At 40.3% G+C, this 23,755-nt stretch overlaps 1 protein-coding gene across 1 annotated transcript in view; it reads left to right on the top strand.

Moving 5' to 3' along the window:
• Positions 1–20,839, top strand: part of si:dkey-71h2.2 (low density lipoprotein receptor adapter protein 1) — a 34,292-nt gene extending 13,453 nt beyond the window's left edge. Inside the window, exons 2-10 of the mRNA XM_044049744.1 lie at positions 4,311–4,453; positions 6,207–6,319; positions 12,850–12,964; positions 13,307–13,379; positions 13,598–13,684; positions 14,869–14,990; positions 15,712–15,746; positions 18,626–18,651; positions 18,962–20,839. Of these exons, the coding sequence (XP_043905679.1) occupies positions 4,311–4,453; positions 6,207–6,319; positions 12,850–12,964; positions 13,307–13,379; positions 13,598–13,684; positions 14,869–14,990; positions 15,712–15,746; positions 18,626–18,651; positions 18,962–19,008 (761 nt within the window). The 3' untranslated portion in view covers positions 19,009–20,839. The remainder of the gene's footprint in view (positions 1–4,310; positions 4,454–6,206; positions 6,320–12,849; positions 12,965–13,306; positions 13,380–13,597; positions 13,685–14,868; positions 14,991–15,711; positions 15,747–18,625; positions 18,652–18,961) is intronic.
• Positions 20,840–23,755: the final 2,916 nt, after the last annotated feature.

Raw genomic sequence — 23,755 nt, 5'->3', positions numbered from 1 at the left:
ATGTTCAGTAATGCAATTTGCAGGTACCCACCTCCCTGCCCTGCTGCTGCTACGGGGTTGCTAGGCAACATAAGGTATTTGATCCCGTGGCTGTCTTTGTTGTTTGAAGCATCGCTTGTCCCAAAACTCTCTAGATCAGGGTCAAAGGGCGGTGTGGTGTTAAGAATACGGTAACAAGAGCGGGATCAAGAAAGATCCAATTCAGACACCACAACCCCCAACTCTCTCTCACACACACACACACACACTATCTGCACCCACCATCCTCCCTGAATGTACGGCCTACATTGTAGTCCCTGTCAAGGTGGTGTCCCAGATTCAAAGTTCCATCAGATGAGTGAAACAGCTAAGCAAATGGATGATCGTAATAAGGAATTGTAGTGGATACAGTTTGAAGCCTCAGTAGGAAGAAAGAAAGGGAACACTCATTAGTTTAACCCTTGAGCAAACACTTATTCTAACAGCTTTTGTATTAACTCACATGATGGCATCTTTGGGACTGTGTGTGTGTGTGTGTGTGTGTACACCCTCTGCCATCCGACACATGCCCTCTCCAGCAACATAGTGCCACAGTTGGCATTTCTGCGCGCTCCTGTTTGCGTCGTTAATTAACCCCCAGTGTTGGTGTTTCGTTGCACACGGGTACGATTTTGACTCCTCCGAGCAAATTAAATTACGGAGCGTGGGGCCTCAAACAGACAGCTGGTAAACGCCGCATGTAGCCGAAGGCATGCAGAGCACATGGTAGCCATTAAACTCCGATGACACTTCCCTGAGTCAGCGGGGCAACTGTGAAGCGCTTCACTGGTCGGCTCTTTGTTCGACAGTGTCCGGTGAGCACTTTCAGAGGCAGCGGCTTTATACAGTAACTGTGTCATCAGCGTCAGGACGGAGGTGCATCTTGACGCCCTGGTTCTATTTACATTAGTCCCACTTGTGAGGCTTTTGTGTGAAGATAATAGAGTGAAAGGGCTTACTGCAGGTGTGAAAGTGTTGCCAGGTGTCAGTTTTATAAAGATGCACACGTCATCAGTGCACTATCATGTCATTATCATGCACATTTGCATGTTTAGGCTACACTGGCCTCTTGAAAAGGTTCTCTCCTTGTGCCACTGAGTTCTCATCAGCGTTTTTTTTCTTCTTCTTTTTTTTTTTTCTCCCTAACACGTTTAAAATCCAATTAGCCTCCCTCCGCTTGTCCCTGTCACTCTTATCAGTTGCCGTCTCTCTGCAGACATGCACAGGATTTATTAAAAATTTAAGCCCTCTTTTATGGGGATAATATATTGGAAACCCTGCAGCATCAACATGAAGCCCCTTTTAATAATTCATGTGTGCAGCCTGGTGAAGACACAACATGGACTGTAGCACTTTAGCTTTATAGCTTTGTGACAGTCGAGGACACAACCATACAGTAAAGCGTTGGCCATGGGGAGCTGCTCTGACGTGGATTGCGTTGACCACAACTATACACATTGAAGCAAATAAAGGGTATTTTAATAGTTTTAAATTGACCATTTGCAAATCCTTGCTGTGTAATGACTGAGCAGCAAAACTAAAAAAAAGTATAGCATGGATTTTGATCAACCTTTCTGGGAATGTAGGTTTTGTCTCAAGGAAGAAATGATTTAGTTTGTAGTGATTTGGGGTCGTAATTGTGGATTTTATTGCTTTCACTGGCCTTGGTTTTCCTCAATAAACTCGAAATGTTTGTTACAAAGATGTAACCTTTTATTCGAGAGGCTCAGGATCTTTTGTCAGTACTGATTTTAAACTTCCTTACTGGTAGGATTCAGCAGGTGTGCCCGGGAAAAGGATCTCAAACAGTGGCTCACCGCAGTGTTGTGTGTTATCACCTTTACTCTTTATTATGTAAACAGACAGCTGTAGAAGATCTCAGCAGAACAGATTCACGGGTTAAATTTTCTGCCTATATCCTGTCTCTGCTTCATGGTTCTGAGTCTGATCGTGTTCCTTCTTTGGATGGAATTGATGTCTTGACATCAACACTGAGAAAACCAAGGACATGATAATTGATTTTAGACACATAGTGAACATAAAGTGAGTGTTAGCCATGGAAAAGAGGTTCTGTGATTCATACAAATACCTTGCTACTGTGCTTAAATTAGATTCTGTGGTCAAAAAAAACCCAAACTCTTCTCTTTTAACTTTTTCAGTGGGCTATCTTTTAAGGATAAAAAACAGCCAAGGTTACATTGTTGAGACCTGCTCCAAGATCATTGATGTCAGGCAAAAATATCACTTTTTATAAATTCTTTCATTCCTTCAGCTCTAAGGCTGCTGAATTCGGACAGCTGCCATTTTAAATAGCACTTTTACTAGCATTTTAAACCGAGACACGCATTATTCATTATTTTAGCAATGTCTTAATGTAATGTATTTATTTTGATGATTGTTATTTACTTCATTGTCTGTCAGTCTGTTGGTGCTAATGGTTGTTAATTAAGACTGAAGGCTGAATGTGATGCAGATGTGTTGCGCTGCGGATGACTTGCCCCTCGGGGATCAATAAAGTCTGAATCTTGAATCAAAATAAACTTTTAACTAAACTAAAACAATTTGCATATTTGCTACACAGTTACAATGCTAAAGTACCAGCATGTCCATGTTAATGATAAGGAATAAAGACTCCGTGACTAGGAGTCTAACTATAACTCATTGTTTACTGGAAGGATTTACGAGGATGACACAGAATCTGTGATACCCATTACTTTTTATTTTATGTTGTCGTGTTGTTTGTTTCAATCTTTGAACCTGTATTGTTTGGAAAAAGTTTTAAGGCGTATTAAAGCAAAACTTACAGACTCATGATGTGATTAATGTCAAATAAACAGTGCTGAGAAGAGTCAAACCATGCCCTCCTCCACGTATCTTAGCAATCACATGTGCTATGTGTGGTTTTGAAGCTGCCCCCACAGTGTGACTGAAGATTAGTTAATAATTCAGAGTTGTTGGAAGTGGCAAAACGGGGATGGAGCTCTCTGCTGTTCGCCTTCACAGCTGCATGGGGCCTGCCAGTAACAGATGGCTGAGCCCATGCGGAGTGTTTGGTGCCAGTATAGCCCAGTAGAGTGTTGGACAGTGATTATGTGTGTTTGTGTCTTTCCCCACATTTCTCTCTTCCCATGCTCCTCTTTTCATATTCTTTATTTTATTTGGTGAGGGCCATACGGTTAGTGTAGTGGTGAGCACTCTTGCCTTTGCAGCAAGAAGATCCAGGTTCCTGAACCGGTCAGAACAAGGGCCTTTCTGCATGGAGTTTGCGTCTTCTCCCTGTGTGTGTGTGTGTTTTCTCCGGGTTCTCCAGTTTACTCAACATGCAGATTTGGGGATTAGGCAAATTGGACACTGTGAGTGTAAGAGTGGGTGGTTGTTTGGCTCTATGTGTCCCTGTGATGAACAGGCGACCTGTCCACGGTGTACCCTGCCTTTCACCCTACGTCAGCTGGGATTGGCACCAGCACCCCTCATGTGGAGGATAAAACTGTAGTAGATGGATGGATGATTAAATAGATTGATTAGATAGATTGATCATCGTAGACTTTAGTGTTAAAAGAATGCTTTGGCCCATTAAGATGATCACAGAATGTGTTCTGTTGCATCATTTTGCAAGCTATTCCTTTTCTGATGCTCTGAGAGGTATTTTAGGCTTTCTGCATGAGCACATCCCCCCTCCCTTTTATGCAGTGGTGAGCTACAGAGCAGGTAGCTGCCACTTGTTGGAGTAACAACAGCAGCAGCAGCAGAGCATCATAATCATTCAGTGTTTTCTGTCAGCACCCACTTATGTGTGTTTCTTCCACCTCAACACAGTTTGTTTCTCACAGGAATTTCAGCTTTTCTAGCCAATAAAATATGGCGACAAATCCCTTTTAGATTTCTGTGGATTTAAGATGCAATCAGAGTCTCAAACACACCGATGAACAGAATATATGGTTAAGTTACTGATGACTTTGCACTCCGATAAACATGCTCTCTTTATAGAGTTCATCTAATTATCCCACTTTTACCTCCCAATGCAATCCATAAGTGCAATATTAACATATTATTCAGATACTGCACTATGTTTTTATTTAAATGAATCATAGATCCACTCCACAGTGTGCCCTTGAGCAGTGATTTTACTCATCTGCTCTCTCTTTGGCACTTTAAAAAAGATCATTTTGAATTTTAAATGTATATGTGACACTTTTAGCAGACGTGTCAGCATTTATTCAGATGTATTTTGGAAAGACTGCATTCATTTGAATACTTTTCAGTAATCCGCGATTGTCTTTCTGTCCTATCAGAGCTGCCAGAGAACTGGACCGACACCAAGGAGACTTTGTTGGAGGGGATGGTGTTCAATGTGAAGTACCTTGGTATGACACTGGTGGGCCAGCCTAAAGGAGAGGACATGGCGTCCGCTGCCATTCATAGAATTGTCACCACGGTGAGTCACGCTTCCCTTCTGACTCCGTTCTGTCTGTAATTACAGTTTCTCACTCTGATTTTCCTGCTTGACGAATCTTAAGTTCTGCTTGCAGCTCATAATAATGTAATAGTGGTAATAGTTCTGAAGACAAGATGAGCGCCTTCATTAGAAACATCAGTTTCAAAAGGGACACTGTAAAGAGTTCAATTATGGTTCTGCTTTTTATAGAAAGTCCCATGTGGTTCTCGGGGAAACTGTAGCCTCAAATGCACATTATCTAAAAGATTATATATGTTACTGATGATGTGTGACAATGTGGTCGGGACAGAACTTGATAAACTTTATACAAATGAGTCTCTAGAAGATTAGGTAAACTTGTCATTTGCCCCACACTGAAATTACTTTTAATTCTAAGAATCCTAGATGAATTCTTTCTTCTTTTCTTTTCTCTCCTGTCACTTACAGTTACACCAATATGGCTGCGTGGGGTCTTAGCTGTTACTAAAGAGCTGAACATTTACAGCTGTCAGATTAGTGATATGATGTCTATTTGAGCCCCGCAGGATTTCTGAGCACTGCTAATAATTTTATCCCATCCTCCATGGTGGGAAAAAAACCCAACATTTTTCTGCATGCTTTGCAATTAAATATAAACACAATATTAGTGTTTCTTCCTTTCAGGCACACACACACACACACATATTCACTGAACACTGCCAACAATGAAAATGTCTAATCTGTGGAAAAGCCTTTCTCTGCAGAAAGAAAAAGCCTGGCACATGGAGTCTAATCACAAACCCCCCCTGTTTCTCAATTACAGACCGAACAGAACCTAATGGCAGGATTAAAATTCAATTGATTTACTCCAGGACAGATGAAGAAGCTCAGTTGTCTCCGTTGGTTCCCTTGGAAACCAATCAACCCGAATAGGTTAACTGAATACATTAGTGACTTTTCCATTTATATCAGACGCGATAAGACGAGACTGCGGGGGTCCCACAGAGAGAGGCTGAACTTGTCTCTCGCTGAAAGACACTTGTAACCCAACAGCAGAGAATGTTGCACCAGTTGTTGGCACCTCCTACATGAATCAGCTGCTACACTCGGCCACAACACAAGTGCTGTGAATGTGCTGTTTGTTATCTCATAGAATTTGACCCCATTCTTGTAGTCCTTGAGAAATCCTAGTTTTTGTTGAAGATCCTACCCTGTTCAGCCTCAGGGTCTCTTCAGTGTTTGTGCAGCTTCTGCAGAAGTGAAGGAGAGCTCGCACGGAATGATTTTATGCATTTTCCGTGAATCGTTTTCTTTAATATACTTTCCTGAACCTCTCTTTATTCCCCCGAGTCCCTCTACCTGACATCATTTAAACGTGCATTCATTTCATGGTAAGGAGGTCACTGTCGTTGTCAGCTGGCGCTCGAACAGATCGCAAGCTCAGCACTACGGCTGTGTTTTCTGACGGTCCAGATGGAGCAGAGCAGGCAGGGTGAGTCAGTGGCAGCCAGCCCGACCTCGAGTACTCATTGCAGCCTTTTCCTTCCTCCCCCTCCTCCTCTGTCATGTTTTATAAATTGCCCACATTTCTGGGACAACTCTCACAGGGTGCTTGTTTTTGCTCTTGCAGCTACTGTCACATCTGAGCATTCATGAAAAATCAAATCGGCTCATGTTAATGTCAGAATGACACAAATTGTCTGTGCCCGAGGTAAGGCTTCCCCCCCCCCCTCACACATTTAATGTGTGTTTTGTTTCTGTTTCATATTCACAGGCCAGAGCCAGCGCTAAGAAGTTTCGCAAAGTCACACTGACGGTGTCACCCAAAGGCATCGTCATCACAGACACGGAGACTACAGACCTCATCGAGAACGTTTCCATATACAGGTGAGTGATTTGCATGTCAGTGCTGATCTGTCACTCGGTCCATCACTACACATTCTGCCTTTTCCTCCACCTCTATCACCTCGAGCAGATCACCGTTTCCCCTCACGCAGCACAATTTTCAACGTCTACGACATTGATATGTGGAAATGTTGAAGCATATATTCACAATTTGTTTTTTTTTTAGTCCCACGTCTTCACAGCCGTTAAACAGATTGCTTTGCACGTACATGTCACACTCAGATTTATTAATTTGCCAGCATTTTATTACGAGAACCCCACTACTGGCTTCTTGAAAATGAAACATTTATGTGTAACATGCAGTGAGTGTAGACTCTAACTCTATATCTTTTTGTCACTGCAGTGTGTAAAAGCCTAACTTGATAAGGATCTATGAGCATTATTTCGTCAAGGGTTTACTTAAAAGGATTGTTAAATGATTTCCGCTATCTGTTCTATCTTTTATTCTTTTTAATAAATGGTTCAGCACTCGGTCCTCACAAATTGAGCCACAAAAACAAAAAAAAGGCTCCATTTTATTCACGGGGAAGCTGATATCATCTATCTGGGTCACTTTTCTCTGTCGCCATGTTATTATGATCTTGTTTCATGCACTAAACCAAAGTTTTCTGCTCAGTACAGTTGTGACTCGATATTATATAGATTATATAGACTCTACATTATATTTGATGCCTTCACATGGAAACTAGAATTGGGTCTCTTTCCTTGGGCTAACCTTTTGTGATAGGTTTCATTATATCAAGTGTGTGTTTGTGTATGGATTGTGGTGTGATTGTCTGGCTATTTATGGTCGCCTGTAATATCGACCGGCCCTTGTGTCATTGAAGGTTACAGTCTAAATATCATACTGCTGGACTGTGATTACAGAACCGGCTGCTACATAAAGACAAAGGATGTTCAAATGTGCATACATGAGCACCACGTGTGTTCTCCATCCCCCTTTTGATCCACCTTATCTGCGGTAACAGACCACTGTCCAGGGGAATCAGCCCCATCTTTGATGTACTCCTCCTCTTCTCTCCTCCTCATCCCCTTCTCGTCCCTTTTCCCCTTCATTGATGCGTAAGACATCCTTCCTTTCTTCTCATATTATTATTAACACGGTTCCGAGTCTGAATGCAGGAATGCCCACGACTTAATTGCTCACTTTGAAGCTCACACTTCCAGTCTTTGCTCATACCTCCCGAGTAACGGTGCCGAGTGAGGGGCCACATAGAGCGCTCGGGTTGTTTGAGGATTCACTTATCCCCCTTTAAAACACCCCCACCCCCACCTCCTCCCTCAAGTTCCTTTCTTATCTTATTTTTCTGTTGCACGTAATCCATTTATTGGCTAAGACCCAAGTGAAGGGTGAAAGAAAGAAAGTGGAGATGCAAGAGAATGGATCAGATCGGTCTGCGTGTATGAGATTTAATGAGTAAGGGGGGAAAAGAGTTGGATACAGGATGTATTTGTGCACATGCATGTCCACGCCTGGATGCACCAGTGTGTATGTGGGTATGTTTAGTTAACTGTGCATCCACACATACTGTAGGCTGGCCTATTTCCCTCAGGGATAGCTTTGCGATGGCTAGAATGATAGATAGGAAGGTATTTGTGCATGACATTGGAAATAAAGGTAACAGGATTCTCCAAGCCATGAATCTCCTCACCCACAAACCCTAACTCCTTTCTCACACACACAGGTTTGTCCTGCTGTTTTTCTTAGGACACTGCATTGTCCTTTCATTCACAACCTAATCCAACCATTATCCCCAACCTCAATTCAAATCCTAGACCTAAACCTAACCAGTTCCTCAGAAATTAGGTTCTGGTTTTGGTCTCCATAAGGACAGGGTCAGTGTTAAGGTCCCTAAAGAGGTAACAAATACAGGAAAACACGCACACGCACACTTTCTCTTTCACACACAAACAACGCAACAGCATATTTATCGGTGGAGCTCAAGTGTTGACAGATTCACAACCTGATTGTATTCGGTGGCCTTGACAGTCACTCCTCTGTACTTGACAGTGCACTTAACGGTGTAATTTGCTGCACCAGACGCCCGTTATGTTATCTCGAGCTTGATCTTTCAACGCGACCACATGTACCCAGTAGTGCCGCTTTAATTCATACCGCTGCCAGACATTTAGTTCAAGGACTAGATCACATAGACTGTTTTAATATTATTCTATCTTTGTAGTAAAGCTTGCCTTTATTGACGTATTGGAGGAAGTATATGTCACATAAATCCATAACCCATTTAAAATGTAATGATATCACACGCTTCAGGTGACTGAGCTTGGATCTATACACATATGCAATGTTGATACAGTGATTCAACATGTAGAAGCTCAGCTGTCATTGAAGTTAATAAATATTTAATGTAACCAGCATAGTGTCTCAATATTAAATCCAAACGTAATACATATTTATTCAGAATGGCTTTTAATACCCAGTAGTGTGGTGGCAGTTTTATTTTTAATTGGTACTTTCATCCTTTGGTTTATGTTTCAGGAATTAGTTTTTTATACCATGTGTTTTTAATGCTGTGTGTCTGTAATTATTTTATTTTATAAAGCACTTCGGTCACCTGTGGGTAGTTGTAAAGGGCTATAGAAATAAAGTACATTACATTCAGTTCATAAAAAAATACTATCCCACTTTCATGTCCGCATGGTTCTTGTGAGCTTAGCTTAGCATAAAGCCTGGAAGCTGGGCAAAAATGACAACACATAACCCCTGTATACAACCATACCCTGATGTTACCCTGAAGTATTTCTGTAAAGTTTGGATTCGAGTCAGTCATCATCTACCGCTTTATCCTCCACCAGAGGGTCGTGGGGGGTGTTGTGCCAATCTCAGCTACATCGGGCGATAGGCGGGGTACACCCTGGACAGTTCGCCAGTCCATCACAGGGCCACACACAGATAGAGACAAACAACCATTCACTCTCACACTCACTCCTGTGGTCAATTTAGAGTGTCCAGTTTACCTAATCCCCATATTGCATGATTTTGGACTGTGGGAGGAAGCCGGAGAACCCGGAGAGAACCCACGCACACACGGGGAGAACATGCAAACTCCATGCAGAAAGGGGCTCGAACCCGGGTCTTCTCGCTGCAAGGCGATAGTGCAAACCACTAACACCACCGTGTGGCCCTCGGATTCGAGTTTACTGCACAATTTAAAACTTTACATTCTTGATTTGAAAAATTACTTTCTGCGTGGGTTTTCTCTGGATTCTCCGGTTTCCTCCCTCAGTCCAAAAACATGCAATGGGGGATTAGATAAATACAGTAAAAGGACACTCTAAATTATAGGCCTATCGCCCTATGTCAGCTGGGATTGGCACAGCACCCTCCGCGACCCTCATGTAGAGGATAAAGTGGTAGAAAATGGATGGACGGACGGACTTCCTGTATTTTAAATGACCTCAACAACACAATAAGCTGTTTTGGATTGATCAAAGCAGCAAACGACTAGAGACTGTACTTAGTTCCCTGTATTGACTGGAAGTAATCGCATCAAAAATCTGGGGTATTGACATCCAATACAATCTAGCAGCCTGTCTTGTTTCTCCTCTGAATAAACCTCTCCCAGTGAGCAAACACTGTTAGGGCATTGAGCTTCCATCAGGACTGGAGCTTCTGATTCATATTCTGACAAGAGCCCTCTGTGACCAACCTGCATATCAATCAGTGCAACACTTGAATTGGGGAGGGGGAGATAAAACACTGACAGACACTCCACCTGCTAACGATGCACGCTGCTCTGACGTGCATTAGAACTGTGCGATGTGTCGGTGGAGCTCGAAGCAGAGGATTCAGGACGTGATGCTTCATTTTTACTTTTACATTATTGTGTTCGTGTGGTCGACTACTTTGCTCTTTTGCAGAATTGTTATGACAACCGCCTCCCTGCCGCAACAGCAGAATGTTGTTTTTATTATTCTACCCATGGCTGAATGTTGAACAAAAGCACTTCATTGTTGTCATAAAAAAAGTGTAGCTATTTTATCCAGTGTATACAGAGAATTCGGGGCTTTGATGTGTGTAGTTATTTTCCGGCTTTACTGTAAATAATTGAGTATTTTCCATTGACCCCTCCTCGCAAACACTGGTGCTCAACGCAGCAAGCAGATCAAAGGTGTGCAATCCACAGAGTCTCTTTGGAGATATGATGTAACCTGACAGCTCAGCCTCTGTTGTTCAAGCTCAGCGCAAACTCTGATGCTGTCAATTATCTTTCATTCTGTTGTAGCTCAAGGCTTATATTATTTGTCACTTTTTTTTTCCTTTTTCTCGCAGTAGTTTAGTGTAATGCATGATAGGCATGCACAAAAGTGTATAGACACCTTTTTTATTTGTTTGAAGATTATGTGCCTCTGGCAAAAGTAGGAAACATTTCATGTGTATTCATTCCAATGAAGTGTCTCTGCATTTTCCCATGGATGTCATATTATATGTCATATTAGCAACAATCCTCTGGGTCTCATATGCACTGTAATGTGCTTGTACGAAGGATGCATTTGCAAATTTCACAATGCCCGTATTGTGCGCCATCCTTGCACCATGTTGCCCAATAACTTCGACTTAAACTCTTTTGCTGATGCTCATATTTGTAAATATCAGCTCATCGGACATACACTGTGAACTGAAATTCAGTGTTTACACGTTTTTCAGTTATGCTCACAGCTGCATGTGGGTAATAAATTGCATTTCTTGTTTAAAGGCATGAGTGAAAATGTATCTCAGAAACTCTGGGTTCTCCATTTAGAGAAATGCACTAAAAGTAAGCCGAGTCTGCAGATTCCCAGGCTCTGCATTGAAGAAAAATCCAAAACAAAGTCGGATTTTTTGACAAATATAACTTTCATACAATTCCCTCTCCTTTTCCTGTTTCTTATTGCCTCTAATATCTCTGAAAACAATAACTCGGTGACAGGAACACCGTTCTCTTGCATTTATCGCAGATATCACTTTAATAATACAGTAGTAGATGCTGTAGTATTATATAAGTATTAATCCAGAATCTATACAGATATTAAAAAAAAAAAAATAAAAAAATAAATAAAAAACAGCGGACACATCAACTTGTAATTGTGTGAACTCGTGTTAATGAAATAAGTAGGGGGGAAAAAAAATCAACAGAGACTAAGTGAAAAAGTAGGTAAAATGATATTTTGGTTTGATCAATCCTCTAAACTTAAATATAGGTCAATCCATTTTTTTCTCTGCTCATTTTAATGCAATTATGGCTCAGATATCAGAATGAATGCACAGGGCGTCCTGGGCATTGATATGTGGGTCATGCATCAGTGGTGCAAACCAGTAAACAATCTGAGAGCGAGACATAAAGGCTGCTGAGTTTGTGCTCGTTGTTTGATCAAATAAATGAACTCCCCCTTTTGAAGTTGGCTAGCAGATGAGACACGTATTCTTTACATTTCCAGTAATTATTAAACACTGTCTTCAACCTTGTAGTCCATCCATAAAGTGATGACCACAGCATGCACTGAGAGACAATACATTTAAAACCTAATTTAAACTTATCTTTTCTTACATTAAAGCCTGGATGTTTAATTAAAGTGAAAAAGGTCAACCGCATCACTCACTGGGACTCATTTACACTTCTATTACATGGAAGGAAACAACCTCAAGACAGACCTAAGGAGAAATGTGATCAATACCGCTTTTAATAGCTTGCATAGAATCAGGCCAAAGAAAATCATCGGTTGTATGTTTATCGCCTCACTGAACATGTGCAAGCGAAATGGCTTTGTGGACTATCTCGATTGGTTTTAGATAACGCTTGAAAACCACAAGGCGGAGGCTGTTGCAGAATTTATAAACCACTACATTTGAGCAGAATATTGGATCCAGGAGAGATTCAGTGTAACTGTCGGTGAATGGAGACCATTTCCAATTTCTCTGACAGCAGAGTCACAGGTTTCAGCAAAATGTTCCCACACTAGGGGAGGATTTTTCTGTATCTGATACAGAAGTTGCAATGCATCATGTAAAGCTGCTGATGTGATACAGAAAAATACTTTTTGAACGTGTCCCTGTGCCTCCATTATCATAACATTATCTGACCACCTGATCCTCTCTGAAGTGAAATGATTCCAACATTTTTCCCTCCCTTCATTACGCCGTCTTTGAAAAGATGAAGCGTTGAAGAGATCTGTCCCAGCTTCAAGTGTCTCTCATGCATGTGACTGCTGCTTATGTGTGTCCCGCTCCACTGCTCCAACATAATATTCATAACCACTGCTCTCCCACTGCAGTGGTGGGTTTGCTCATGCATATGTAAGAGGCTGAGTAGAAAAGCAAAGTTATGGCCCAAATTTAGATGTAGTGTAGTGTAGCTTTGCATAATATGTTTTGATAAAAGAAAGCATGCTAAAATGTTGTTTTTTTTTTGTTTTACATGTACAATATTCCCTTATGACATGAAGTTTCTCCCATTATTAGTGCACAGTGTCAGGTGGACCGACATCATGATGTGTTTCTCCCTCTTCTCTTTCAGAATCTCTTACTGCACGGCAGATAAAACTCAGGACAAGGTCTTTGCTTACGTCTCGCAGAGTCAATTTAATGAGACGTTGGAGTGCCATGCGTTTCTCTGCCAGAAGAAAAAGATTGTAAGAGCGCAGCACACCTTGTTTGCACACACTTGTATAAAGTATGGATCTAGTCTGATGTCATGACTGCTCACTCGAGCAAGTCGGTGGATCCGTTTATTTGGGGATTTACTGCCTGTGAAACATGAATGTAGATGGCTCCATCTTGTGGCAGACTCTTTAACGGCATCTCACATTAAACCAGTCTGTCTACTTTGGATACATTAACCATTAGACGGTTTAATTTAAATTTCAAATGTACAGCAAATGATTTCAGAAGATTGGATAAGAAACAAAACTTTTCACAAGAAATCACAATTTTTGATTCTTTTGTGTTTCTCTTTCCTGCTTCCCTCCCTTCAGGCTCAGGCTGTGACATTAACGGTGGCCCAGGCATTTAAAGTAGCTCTAGATCTTTGGGAGGTTGCTCAGGAAGGTAAGTTAACTGAACATTTATCTTACTCTCTGCATTGATCTGTATAACTAACACACACACACAAGTATAGTTCCTCTACATAAAGTTAAGATTAAAAAGACAATCCCTGTTAGCTTTTAAACTTGGCAACAACTACTCTTTATGGGATCCACATTTAACACATTTAAGTTGCCACGTTTGTCTCAAGTTTCATTCTGAAACTATTTTTGTCTTTACAGGCAAAAATAAGAAGGTTAAGACTTGCTGTTCCTGTGCAGCAGGCAACACACAGACGGAGACGACAGACACTCGCTGTCTTCCAGCAGGTAGGTTTGTTTTATCCCCACCCACAGTGTGTCTCTACACGTCAACTGTAACTCAGCAGTAAGCATCAAGAGACTTGTCTTTATGATGACAAGATGACATATTTATGTTATTTTACGACTAAAATGGACCGTACCTCTAAGCATAAATTCAAGTGTAAGGGAATAGAAAGACACAGTTTAATGAAATATAATTCTTTTAGTCATGTTTGGGGTTTCACACGTGTCAGACAGTTTTTGATAATTCTGACACAACTTCCATCTTATTCTCAGGAAGCTGATAATAATTTGTCTCAATTAAATCATTTAAATTGCGATTGTTTTAATGATGAATATGGATGAATGTGATTTCTGTAACTGGCCTGACCATAGCACAAGTTAATACTGTAACTGGCCTGCAATTATGGGATGATATGGAGTTACATCATTTCAACAATACTGTGTAAGGGTGCTAAAAAAGGACCTGCTTTGAAGGAGTATGAAAATGTAAACTATTATATGTTCCAATCTCTGAAATTAGCAATTGGACTGCAGATTAAGACAAAGTAGCCACATTATTTCTAGGAGAAATACAGCACCCGATCTGCTTTAATTCACTGAATCACAAGGTAAATGCTTTAAAATTACCTTTATAGTCGTAGTGTGAAGACAACAATTACATCTGTAACTCTGCAGTGTGACACGACACCCTCACTGACACAACACACACACACAAGCCTCATTAGTTTTTCAGGGGAGCAGGAGATTTTGTGTTCTCTCCTGCCACCATGACATTTATAGGTCAAAGTATTTTCCACTCCTCAGGGGTCAAACGATTTAATCATCTCTTCAGATTGTCAGTACTTAAGGCCCCAATTTTCTCAGTCTCTTTCAATTAAAATGTTCTCCACTACCAGTGAAAGTGGCCCGAGGACAGAGAGAAAATCTGATGTGAAAGCTTCACTGACCTTGGGAGTAACTCAGACATACAGACATAATATAAATTCTGCCTGTTGCAGAGAAAGTTGTGCAGTAAGTGCCAGTGGTCTTGAGTTGTTCTTAATCTCCCTGTCTCCTGTTTCTGTTTGCTTGTCTCTGCATTTTCAATCGCTTTTCCTGTCAACCTTATCCCACACACACACACACACACACACACACACACACACACACACACACACACACACACTTGCCACCTTTCTCGTATCCAGAGGAACACAAGCCTGCTGGGATGGAAGAGAAACCCCGGAGGCCGTTCTTCTCTGCCTCAATCAGCTTGCCCTCACCTCGCAGCAACCCCACGCGAAGGCGACCAATCAAACATGACTCCTGGGTAGGTCACACCTTTTTAATCTCATCTAAATCCAAATATTTTACGTGTGATAATCTGCCAATGACCAGTTCTCACTTTTTAAATCCACGCCTGATGTTAGAATAACATACATGTGAGGCAATTTTGTGCATCTAAAGCCTGAATCCACTTTATAACGACCCTGAGGAAAAAGCAGTCTTTAATCTTGTTTATATACTTGTGTATATAGGTAATTATATACCTTGACTGAGTTAGTTAAGATAAATTCATTGGTCAATTATTTTGCAGCCTGTTTGTTCACTTACACACTTTCAACACTAGGTGATGCTATACTCATTAGAATGTTTTCTTTCCAGACTGATGTCAGTCACACAGTTCCATTCCACGTTACATCATTCGAAACTGAAATGTGTGTGTGGGAGAAATCATTGAATTTAAATACAAACTTGATGTGTAATGCACTGCTCTTTTTCAGTCTGTCCTGCAGATTCTTATGTTACTTGAAAAGATGGATCTTTTATCAAATAGTACACATTAGTCAGTTTTGAAACGACTAGATCACTAGAGTGTTCTACTCCTTACAGATGGAAAACTGGTGTATGAATATTGGACTGCGCAGTTGTCATGACAAGTAATCAGTGTGGATTTAAATAAAAGAAAAATCAGTGTAAATGCACACGAGTTAAAGAAGAGAGTAAGTAGTGTGTGAATTGATTCAATATTATTGTTTACGTCTTAACAGGACGTGGAGGATGGACTCGATGACACGTTCTCAAGGTAACCTTTGCTTATGACTGCAAATCTGCTGAGCACTGTGGATAAATAATTCATTTGTTCACACGCCAAACACTTAAAACTGCAGCGTCTATTGACAGATATTGAGATTAATATGCAGACTTTTTTATGTATTAGTGCATAATAACGTGAAACTAATAGCACTGTGTTTCGTTGACTCGGGACTGCACGTGTGTGTAAAAGAAAAGTTTTATTTTGTTGGATAAAACAAGCTAAACTCATGCAGGAAGATCCTATAGCGAGTTCCTTTTTTATATATATATATTCCATGATTAATCATAATGAATTGCTGAACTGTTTCATACAAATGGACATTCTGCTTGAATGAAAGATATAGTTAAATTAAAATTGAGTGCAGCTTAGAAAGCTGAGGTTGTTGGTGTAAACACAGCTGCATAGCTTACACATCTTCCCCCCCAGAGCTTTAACTTTTAATTAATACAGATTATATTAGAGGACATAATGTATAGAAATGTTCAGTGTATAACTTTGCAAGGTCACTCTGGTAAAACTGAGTCACAGCACATTATGAAAAATGACTGCAGAGAGAATCACCACCTCTGCTGACAGCGTTGTCAGGAGTAAAGCGCTGGGCATGGTGGGCGGCTTTCATGTGTGTTGATTAAAGTTGTGGTTGAAGGTTTTTTTTTTTCTGTGGGTTGCAGTAGATTTTCTGAATTTTAACTGGGCTGCAGCGTTATTAGGTGACCTGTTCAGTGAACATGTTATTTTTCATATCATATTTTATTACAACAAAACTACTTGATATATCATGCACCGACATACTCACACTGTCTTTGATAATGTTCATCCATGCACCACAAACTGCTGAGAATGTACAACTCACAGTCCAGAGACTGTTCATTTCCACATATAACGTGCGTGTGCGTGTGCGTGTGCGCGCGTGTGTGTGTGTGTGTGTGTGTGTGTGTGTGTGTGCTTCACATATTATATGAAGAGAGAAGAGCAGCAGCAGCAGGAGGATGATGATGCGGCTAACATTAAAGTGATGGCAACTCATTATGCTGCGTTGGCTCGCAGCTATTAGATCTGTTTGCTGAGCATTAAAAAAAAACTTTTATTAAAGCAAAATGAGTAAATAAGAGGCTGACATCACAGCCAGAACTGGAAGTGCGTTGTGTGGAAGCAGACTGGGGTGTGGAGGGAGATCAGATCAGAACAGGAAGGCAGGTCATCAAAGAGGCTGCTCTCAGCAGGGACGAGGGAACACTGACCTGCGGCGTGGGTGGCTGTCGAGCAAAAGGTGAAACGGTGAAATCTCACATCCTGGTGGTAGCACTGAAGGGTTTTGAGAGTGTTGCAGCAGACCGTCAGCGTGGTTGTCAAGTTCTGAAGTGTCATTTTATGAGACGTGGATAAGATTTGTCCTGAAACATGGATGCTTCTGGATCACAGGGATTTAATGTCACATGTTTGCTACCTGTAGATCAGCAGAGGACGGTTCTGGTCTCAGTTTTCTAGAAAATTAAGGGTGGCTTGATTTGGATTTGTCGTGTTCAATACCGATACCTGTATCTACTAGTCCAATACGGTCATTTTAAACTTCTAATTTGTTTCCAATCAATTTATGGTGATGCATTATCATCTTGGCATTTCAGAACCATAATACTCCAGATGTGTAACACATATTTTTGCTTCCATAAGGGAACGGAATTCATGTATTTCGTCTTTCGATATTCAATCCAGTGATTATGACCATTATCAGAAACATAGTACATGGTGTGTATTTATATAGCGCTTTTCAAGTCTTAATGATGACCATGCAAAGCTGCATTTTTCTATCGCTCATCTTTCATACCCGCTCACGCGCTGCCAGCACGTGGTGTTAAGTGTGTTGCCCAAGGACACGTTGGCATGTAGAGTAGTGCAGCCGAATATCAAACCCACAACCTTTTGAGTCTCTCTACCACTGAGCTACCTCTGCCCCTAATCCCCAAAAACAGTCTAAATGTTTAGTGTGTTTAGCCTGGTGGTCCATTCAGCTGTAAGATTTGTTCATTCCCAGTTTTCATTTACCTAAAAACAAGACAACATTCAATTCGCGTTAATCACTATAGTCATAATATAAATTTAGCATTAATGCTAAATCAATGTTAAAAACATTGAAAAATATTTAATATTGCTGTTTTCCTTGTCACTCCAGATATTTTGTCACGACTCTGCAATTGTTCACATAGAAGCTTGTTTCTTCTTTAAGATGTTTGTTTGTCTTAAAGCTCTGACTGTTATATGTTAGTCTGTCTTCTCTGCACTGAAAACAATCCAGAGTCTCGCTCTCACAGACGTCATTAACTCAACTCCTTCTCGCCTTTAGCTGTGTTTTAAGAGTGAGAATGTGGAGGTGGCAGTAGATGTCACTTCCTCTTGGGTATAAGTCGGCCTATAGGTGCCACTACCAGTGCTGAATATTTTAAATGTTAATCTAAAACTGATGCAACCAGCTGAATCGTTTTTAATTAATGTCAGAACAGAGAACAGGTCTGAGAAATAGAAAAAGGACACACAGTGCTCATGACCCAAGCAATTAGTCATTGACTTCAACTTCAGCTGAAATGGGCTTTAATGAACTCTAAGGTCTCCAGTCCAATAGGAAATCTCCCATACAACTCAAACTTTACTATTTAAAGTGACATTATATAACTGCTCCTCATAAACTGGGAGCATTTAAATAATTCATTGTTATCTTTTGTAAACGTGAGCTTCTTTGAGTGTCTCGCTTCTTTATGCATGGTGAAGCAGTGGCGGTACATGTGGCCGCGCACGTACACCCGTGTTTTCAACTGTTATCCACTGCTTCTCAACACCGTGATTTTCCTTTCTGTCTTTTATTTGACATGCAGCAACATGGAAGTAGAGATGGAAACTGGTAAGTGATGAGTGACTTTACATTTGGTACTGAATGTTGCAAGATCGTTGGCAGGTGGTCATTTTTAGGGCTGCGATTTGTTATAAGTTTTGTTATAGATCTCAATTATTCCTTTAATTCTGTTTTGTTATGGAAACATGATGCACCGTCTTGTGAAATGTGTTACGTTAGTGCAAAGTTTTAATAAAACTAAATGCATCTCACAAAACTGATGTTCTGACCATAGTGTTCTTTCATTAGAAACTCACATTTTACTTTATATAAGCACATCTGTTCATCATAAGTTCTGCGTTCCTCTGTCTCTCGTCAGATTGGCCTAATCCTGCTCCAAACCCATCCCTGACGATGCAGCTCTGAGTTCCCAGGACGTCTCCACTAATGATCGGTTGTCTGTCTGCAATAATGAGTTTGAATAACACAGCCCGGCAATAACTGCTAAGTTACACGGCAGAAAATCATTTGAATTAAGAGGAAAACACAACACACCTAATAACAGAGAGGCTGTTTGAGATTCTGGCTGCTTCAGAAAATTAAAGAAATTGACCACCCATTAACACACACTCTTAAATTACCCTCTACAGCCATATTCTCATGTTCCCATGCTGCCAGATTAAAGGTGGCACATGCAATGTGTTCTCAAACTGTGGTACATGTACCACCATTGGTACGTGAGGTTCCTCTGGTGGTACTTGCAGGAAAATCGGAAATACTGTTCTAGTGTATACACCAGGGTATGTGATCGGAGTGGAGCTGAGGAATTCTGACCAGAGTCACCTCATCTCTCGCTCTGTCTTAATCTAATTTCAGTGTGTGAAGTATATGTGAGGAAGAGGAGAGGGTAAATTATCGTATTGGGATTAAATCTACTTCCTGTGAAAAGTCCGTAGCTGACTTTGCTCGACCTATTAACACCGCTGTATTTTAACGTTGGTGATAATGGGGTTACTGCGAGAACTCGATATTTTCACAAGTGGTACTTGTGAAAATAAAATGTTTGAGAACCACTGGTGTCATGTGTCTGCATGGCGAGAGAAAAATTATATATTTTAGAAGATCATAAGATGAATATTGGAGCTATAACTATAGCTTAACTGACATTAACCCACAGAATGTTTAAAAAAAACACACAAATCATTGGAAAATTAGAGGTCATTCAGAAATAGTGGAAATAAATATGTTATCTCAACAAAAAGTAAAGGCCATTTGTATCAAAATGAGCTACTAGTAGCTCATTTCTAGTGCTAGTCTTCTGCTCATTGAGACAGGTGAACAGAAACGACATCCAAGAACCGAAGCAGGTCGTTATACTGATATTGTAAATTTCTGATAAAGGTTTTAAAAAGTCCAGATATGTTTTTTATATACAGTATACAAGGCCGTCATTGCTCTCTGAAAATGTGAATATGATCTGATCTCGTTTGTTTGGTTGGTGGAGAAGTGGCTGCCATGTGTTTAAAAAAAAAACAACTTTTTGTTATACTGACTAAATAGCATTGTACATACAGGTTTTCTGCTGAATGAACCACCCTTTTTGGACAACAAAGAAAGCATGTATGATGGTAATTTAGACACACTGTATCCATGTGTTGCTTTTTAACAGACGGCAATCGGCACCAGAAAAGGATGATCAATTGTACATAAGTTCAGTGTATCTTGGCCAGATGTTCCCAAACACAAGATCCAGATCCTCCTATTAGACACTCTACCTGCATGGTACAAGCAATATTTTTGTAACTCCGTCTGTATTAAGTGATGTCCAAGTGATGATGTAACCGTGATGATGTCACAACGACACAGAAGACTGATTTATAGCAGTTTTCACAAGCTTACAGTACGAATCATGATGAGAGTAAACTGAACTCTATGTGTGTAGTCAGTGGAATGCCACTTGAAGGCATTTGGTTTGTTTTTGATTACATTTAAAACGCACAAACTTATGGCTTTCTGTCAGGGTCCGCAGCATGTGTATATATAAAGAAACCACCATTTTTTTTTCACTCAACACCGTAACTGTACATCATTCCTTTTAACAGCGCTGTTCAATATGACTCATGTAATGACTTTATTTCCATTCATTCAGCTGCCACAGTCCGTGAAGTAGCTGTTGCCATTCAGTGAGAATTGAAGTAAGATTATGAGGAGGAGAACAGTGAGGCAAGGCCAGAATAAAGAACAATAGAATAAAGAACGCTATTTCCTTACTGCTGTATTTTTTCAGTGTCAGAGCTGTGTAATTTATGTATGTGCATCACATTATTGTAAGAGAAGTAGTAATTTTTTTATGAAATATATTAATCACTTTTGTTGAGATATGAACGCGTGCTCGTATGTTTTGTATTAGCTTTAGACAATTTATTCAAATCTAATTGTGCGTGGATTTTATTTCAAGAGAGAGGTATTTCGAAACTCTCGAGCAGTGTACAATAATAAATTATAAATGTGCTGCCAGCCCAGACCTAATTACGGAGACATGGTTGGTTATTAAATTATTTCAATCCACCAATTAGGCAGCGTTCCTTATCAAGAGGACATTATGTTGTGCTTCAGTCGGGCTGTGCGTGGCACGGTCCATCTCTCTGTATTCATGGGATCACAGCGGAGAATAATTTTGAAGGTGGGAGGCAGCAGGGGACTCAGCGTTGTTGTCATGACACCCGCTGTAGAATTATTAGATGGCTTATCAGGTTATGCCATGAAGCCTAATTGTTTTGTTATGTTCCCGTCTGGCTCCAATGCCCAGCATGTCTCTCTTTCTATCTCTATCTCTATATATATGGTCTGTTGAGCCACTTTTCTTTCCTCATCAGTAGGAATAATATTTCTGCAGCATTTTCACGTCATTTCACCTCCGTCATAAACTGATTGATTGATTCATGTGCAGATGGGCTGTTCTCTCACACTCAATGATACTCAGTAGTACTAAATTGGATATGCTTTTAAACCAGTCTTTGCTGATTGTAATTGCTTTTCAGAATCGGTGTGATGTAATTTGATTTCGCCGCCAACTTCTTTTGGATCACTTTTCATCCTTTATGCTGTTCGACCAAAAGCTTCGTACAAATCATTTTATGGCACATCGTTACCTTTTATTTATGTAAGTGCACTGTAAAAAAACAACAACAGTAACGTGGGCAGAGACCCAGCAAATATTGAAAAGATGCTCTTTAGCAGGAGTTTTCCTTGTGAATAGAGACCTGCACAGACTGTGCCAGTTTGAGTCCAGAGTGCACTGAATACAAATCAACCTGTGAGGGTCCAAAACACCGGAAAACATGCGAGGCTTTATTTCAGATGAGCTATTATTAACCCACATAAACCAATAACGTTTACAGTATCGGTTTACTTTTCAAAGACGGTGCTTATTTTCTATCTATGCAATTAGTGGGTTTCCAACCATGTTGTAATAGAATGAGAGCAATTTGTGAATAAACCACAAGCAGTTTAGTCCTGAACTGTGTAATAAATATTTGTACAGCCTTTGGAAACTGTTAGGGTTTGTTACATATTTATGCATAATAAACGACTTTGTACAAAAAAGTCATTTGACTGGACCTTTTATTGAAAGCTCATAGTCAAAGCGTCATCCTTACAATGTTAGTCTGTGAGTACCATGAGTCATTTTCAAATTTAATTCTGAAATCACTCAGTAATTTGGTCAATGTTGACGTTTTTCAGTATTATTACAATTAAATTGTGTACAGTTATGGCTTATTTGGGTTGAAGGAGTGACATTTTCTTGTGTGGCTCTGGCTAACACAGTCACACACGATGTGTCTATTTATTTGACCTATTGCTCATGCAGTTAAAGTATAGAGTATATTAATGTTTACCTGGTGCCAATATTATGTGATGAACCACAGTCATGTTAGAAGAGGGATAATAGTGTATTCTTGTGTATGTTCTGCATAATACTCCTCCACTCTGTCACATGTTCAATATATTCTTATTGTTATTATCTTAATTTACTTAATTTAATTGTGTTCAGCTGCAAACATCACTGTGGGTATGAAATGAATCTGAGCCTGAAGGACTGGACTCTCCAGAGAGTGTAATGGGACCAGTCTGTCTTGTATCAGAAAGCCGTGGGCAATCAAAGACTCGGTGAAGTATCAGACCTGTAAACACAAACAACACTGGCTCACACTTCAGTGAGCAGCAGGCTGTGGACACTAAAAACAACAGTCTGACGATAACAGAACTCACTGGAGTATGAGAAGCTAAATTTGGTGTTATTTCATGCAGCATCTTCACTCTCTCTCTGTTTTGGCTGCGTCTGTGCACTGTGGTGTTACGTTACATAATGATAGTTACACAGTTTTTGTTATTTTTAAAATGATGTGGATGAATGGTTTTATTTATGTGTCCACTTCTCTGCACTGGAAATGCTCTTTTACTCTCCTCTCACAGATCTGAGCTCTCGTCAGTCAGAAATTTTGAAATCATGTCAAATCAGCACCAGCCAGCTGTGAAGTGCTTCCTTCATGAAATAAGAGAAAGTAAGAATAATGATTTCCTGTTATGGCAGCAGTGTATATTAAATTCAACACAGCAAAGAAGAATAACCTGTTTTCATTTTATCCTAACTTAAAACTGTATTCCCATTACCATTACGATAGAACTCATTTACACCATGCTGATTAAGCCTCTCAGCTCCACTCGACTCTTTCTGTGTTTGTCAGTATTACAGTGTTTAGATGTATTATCACCTAGAGACATTGCTGTGCTGCACACAGGAAGTGATTTGTCTTATGTCAAAACAACTGCAAAAGTTTTGGAGTCGAAGCACACACAGAATTATTTCTGCTCAAAACATTGTTCAAATATTTGACAGGATAAATAAATGCTTCTTGCCCCTGCACTGCCACTGATCTGATCTGATAGTTTTGCTTGACAGAGTCACATTTCAGATGAAGGACTGTAGTCAAAGGTATGGATTTGCAGGGTTTTTTTTTTTTTTACTACCTATGACAGAGACCTTTCCGTCATGTAAAATAACTATGAGACAACAGCATCTACTGTCTCTACATATGAAAACAGGACATTAGGACACAGCAGCACCTACTGTCTCTACATATGAAAACAGGACATTAGGACACAGCAGCAC

This window comes from Solea senegalensis, linkage group LG17 (genome assembly GCF_019176455.1).
Source record: "Solea senegalensis isolate Sse05_10M linkage group LG17, IFAPA_SoseM_1, whole genome shotgun sequence".
Lineage (NCBI taxonomy): Eukaryota > Metazoa > Chordata > Actinopteri > Pleuronectiformes > Soleidae > Solea > Solea senegalensis.
Note: the sequence above shows the minus strand (reverse complement) of the source record. Positions and strands in the feature narration are given on the sequence as shown.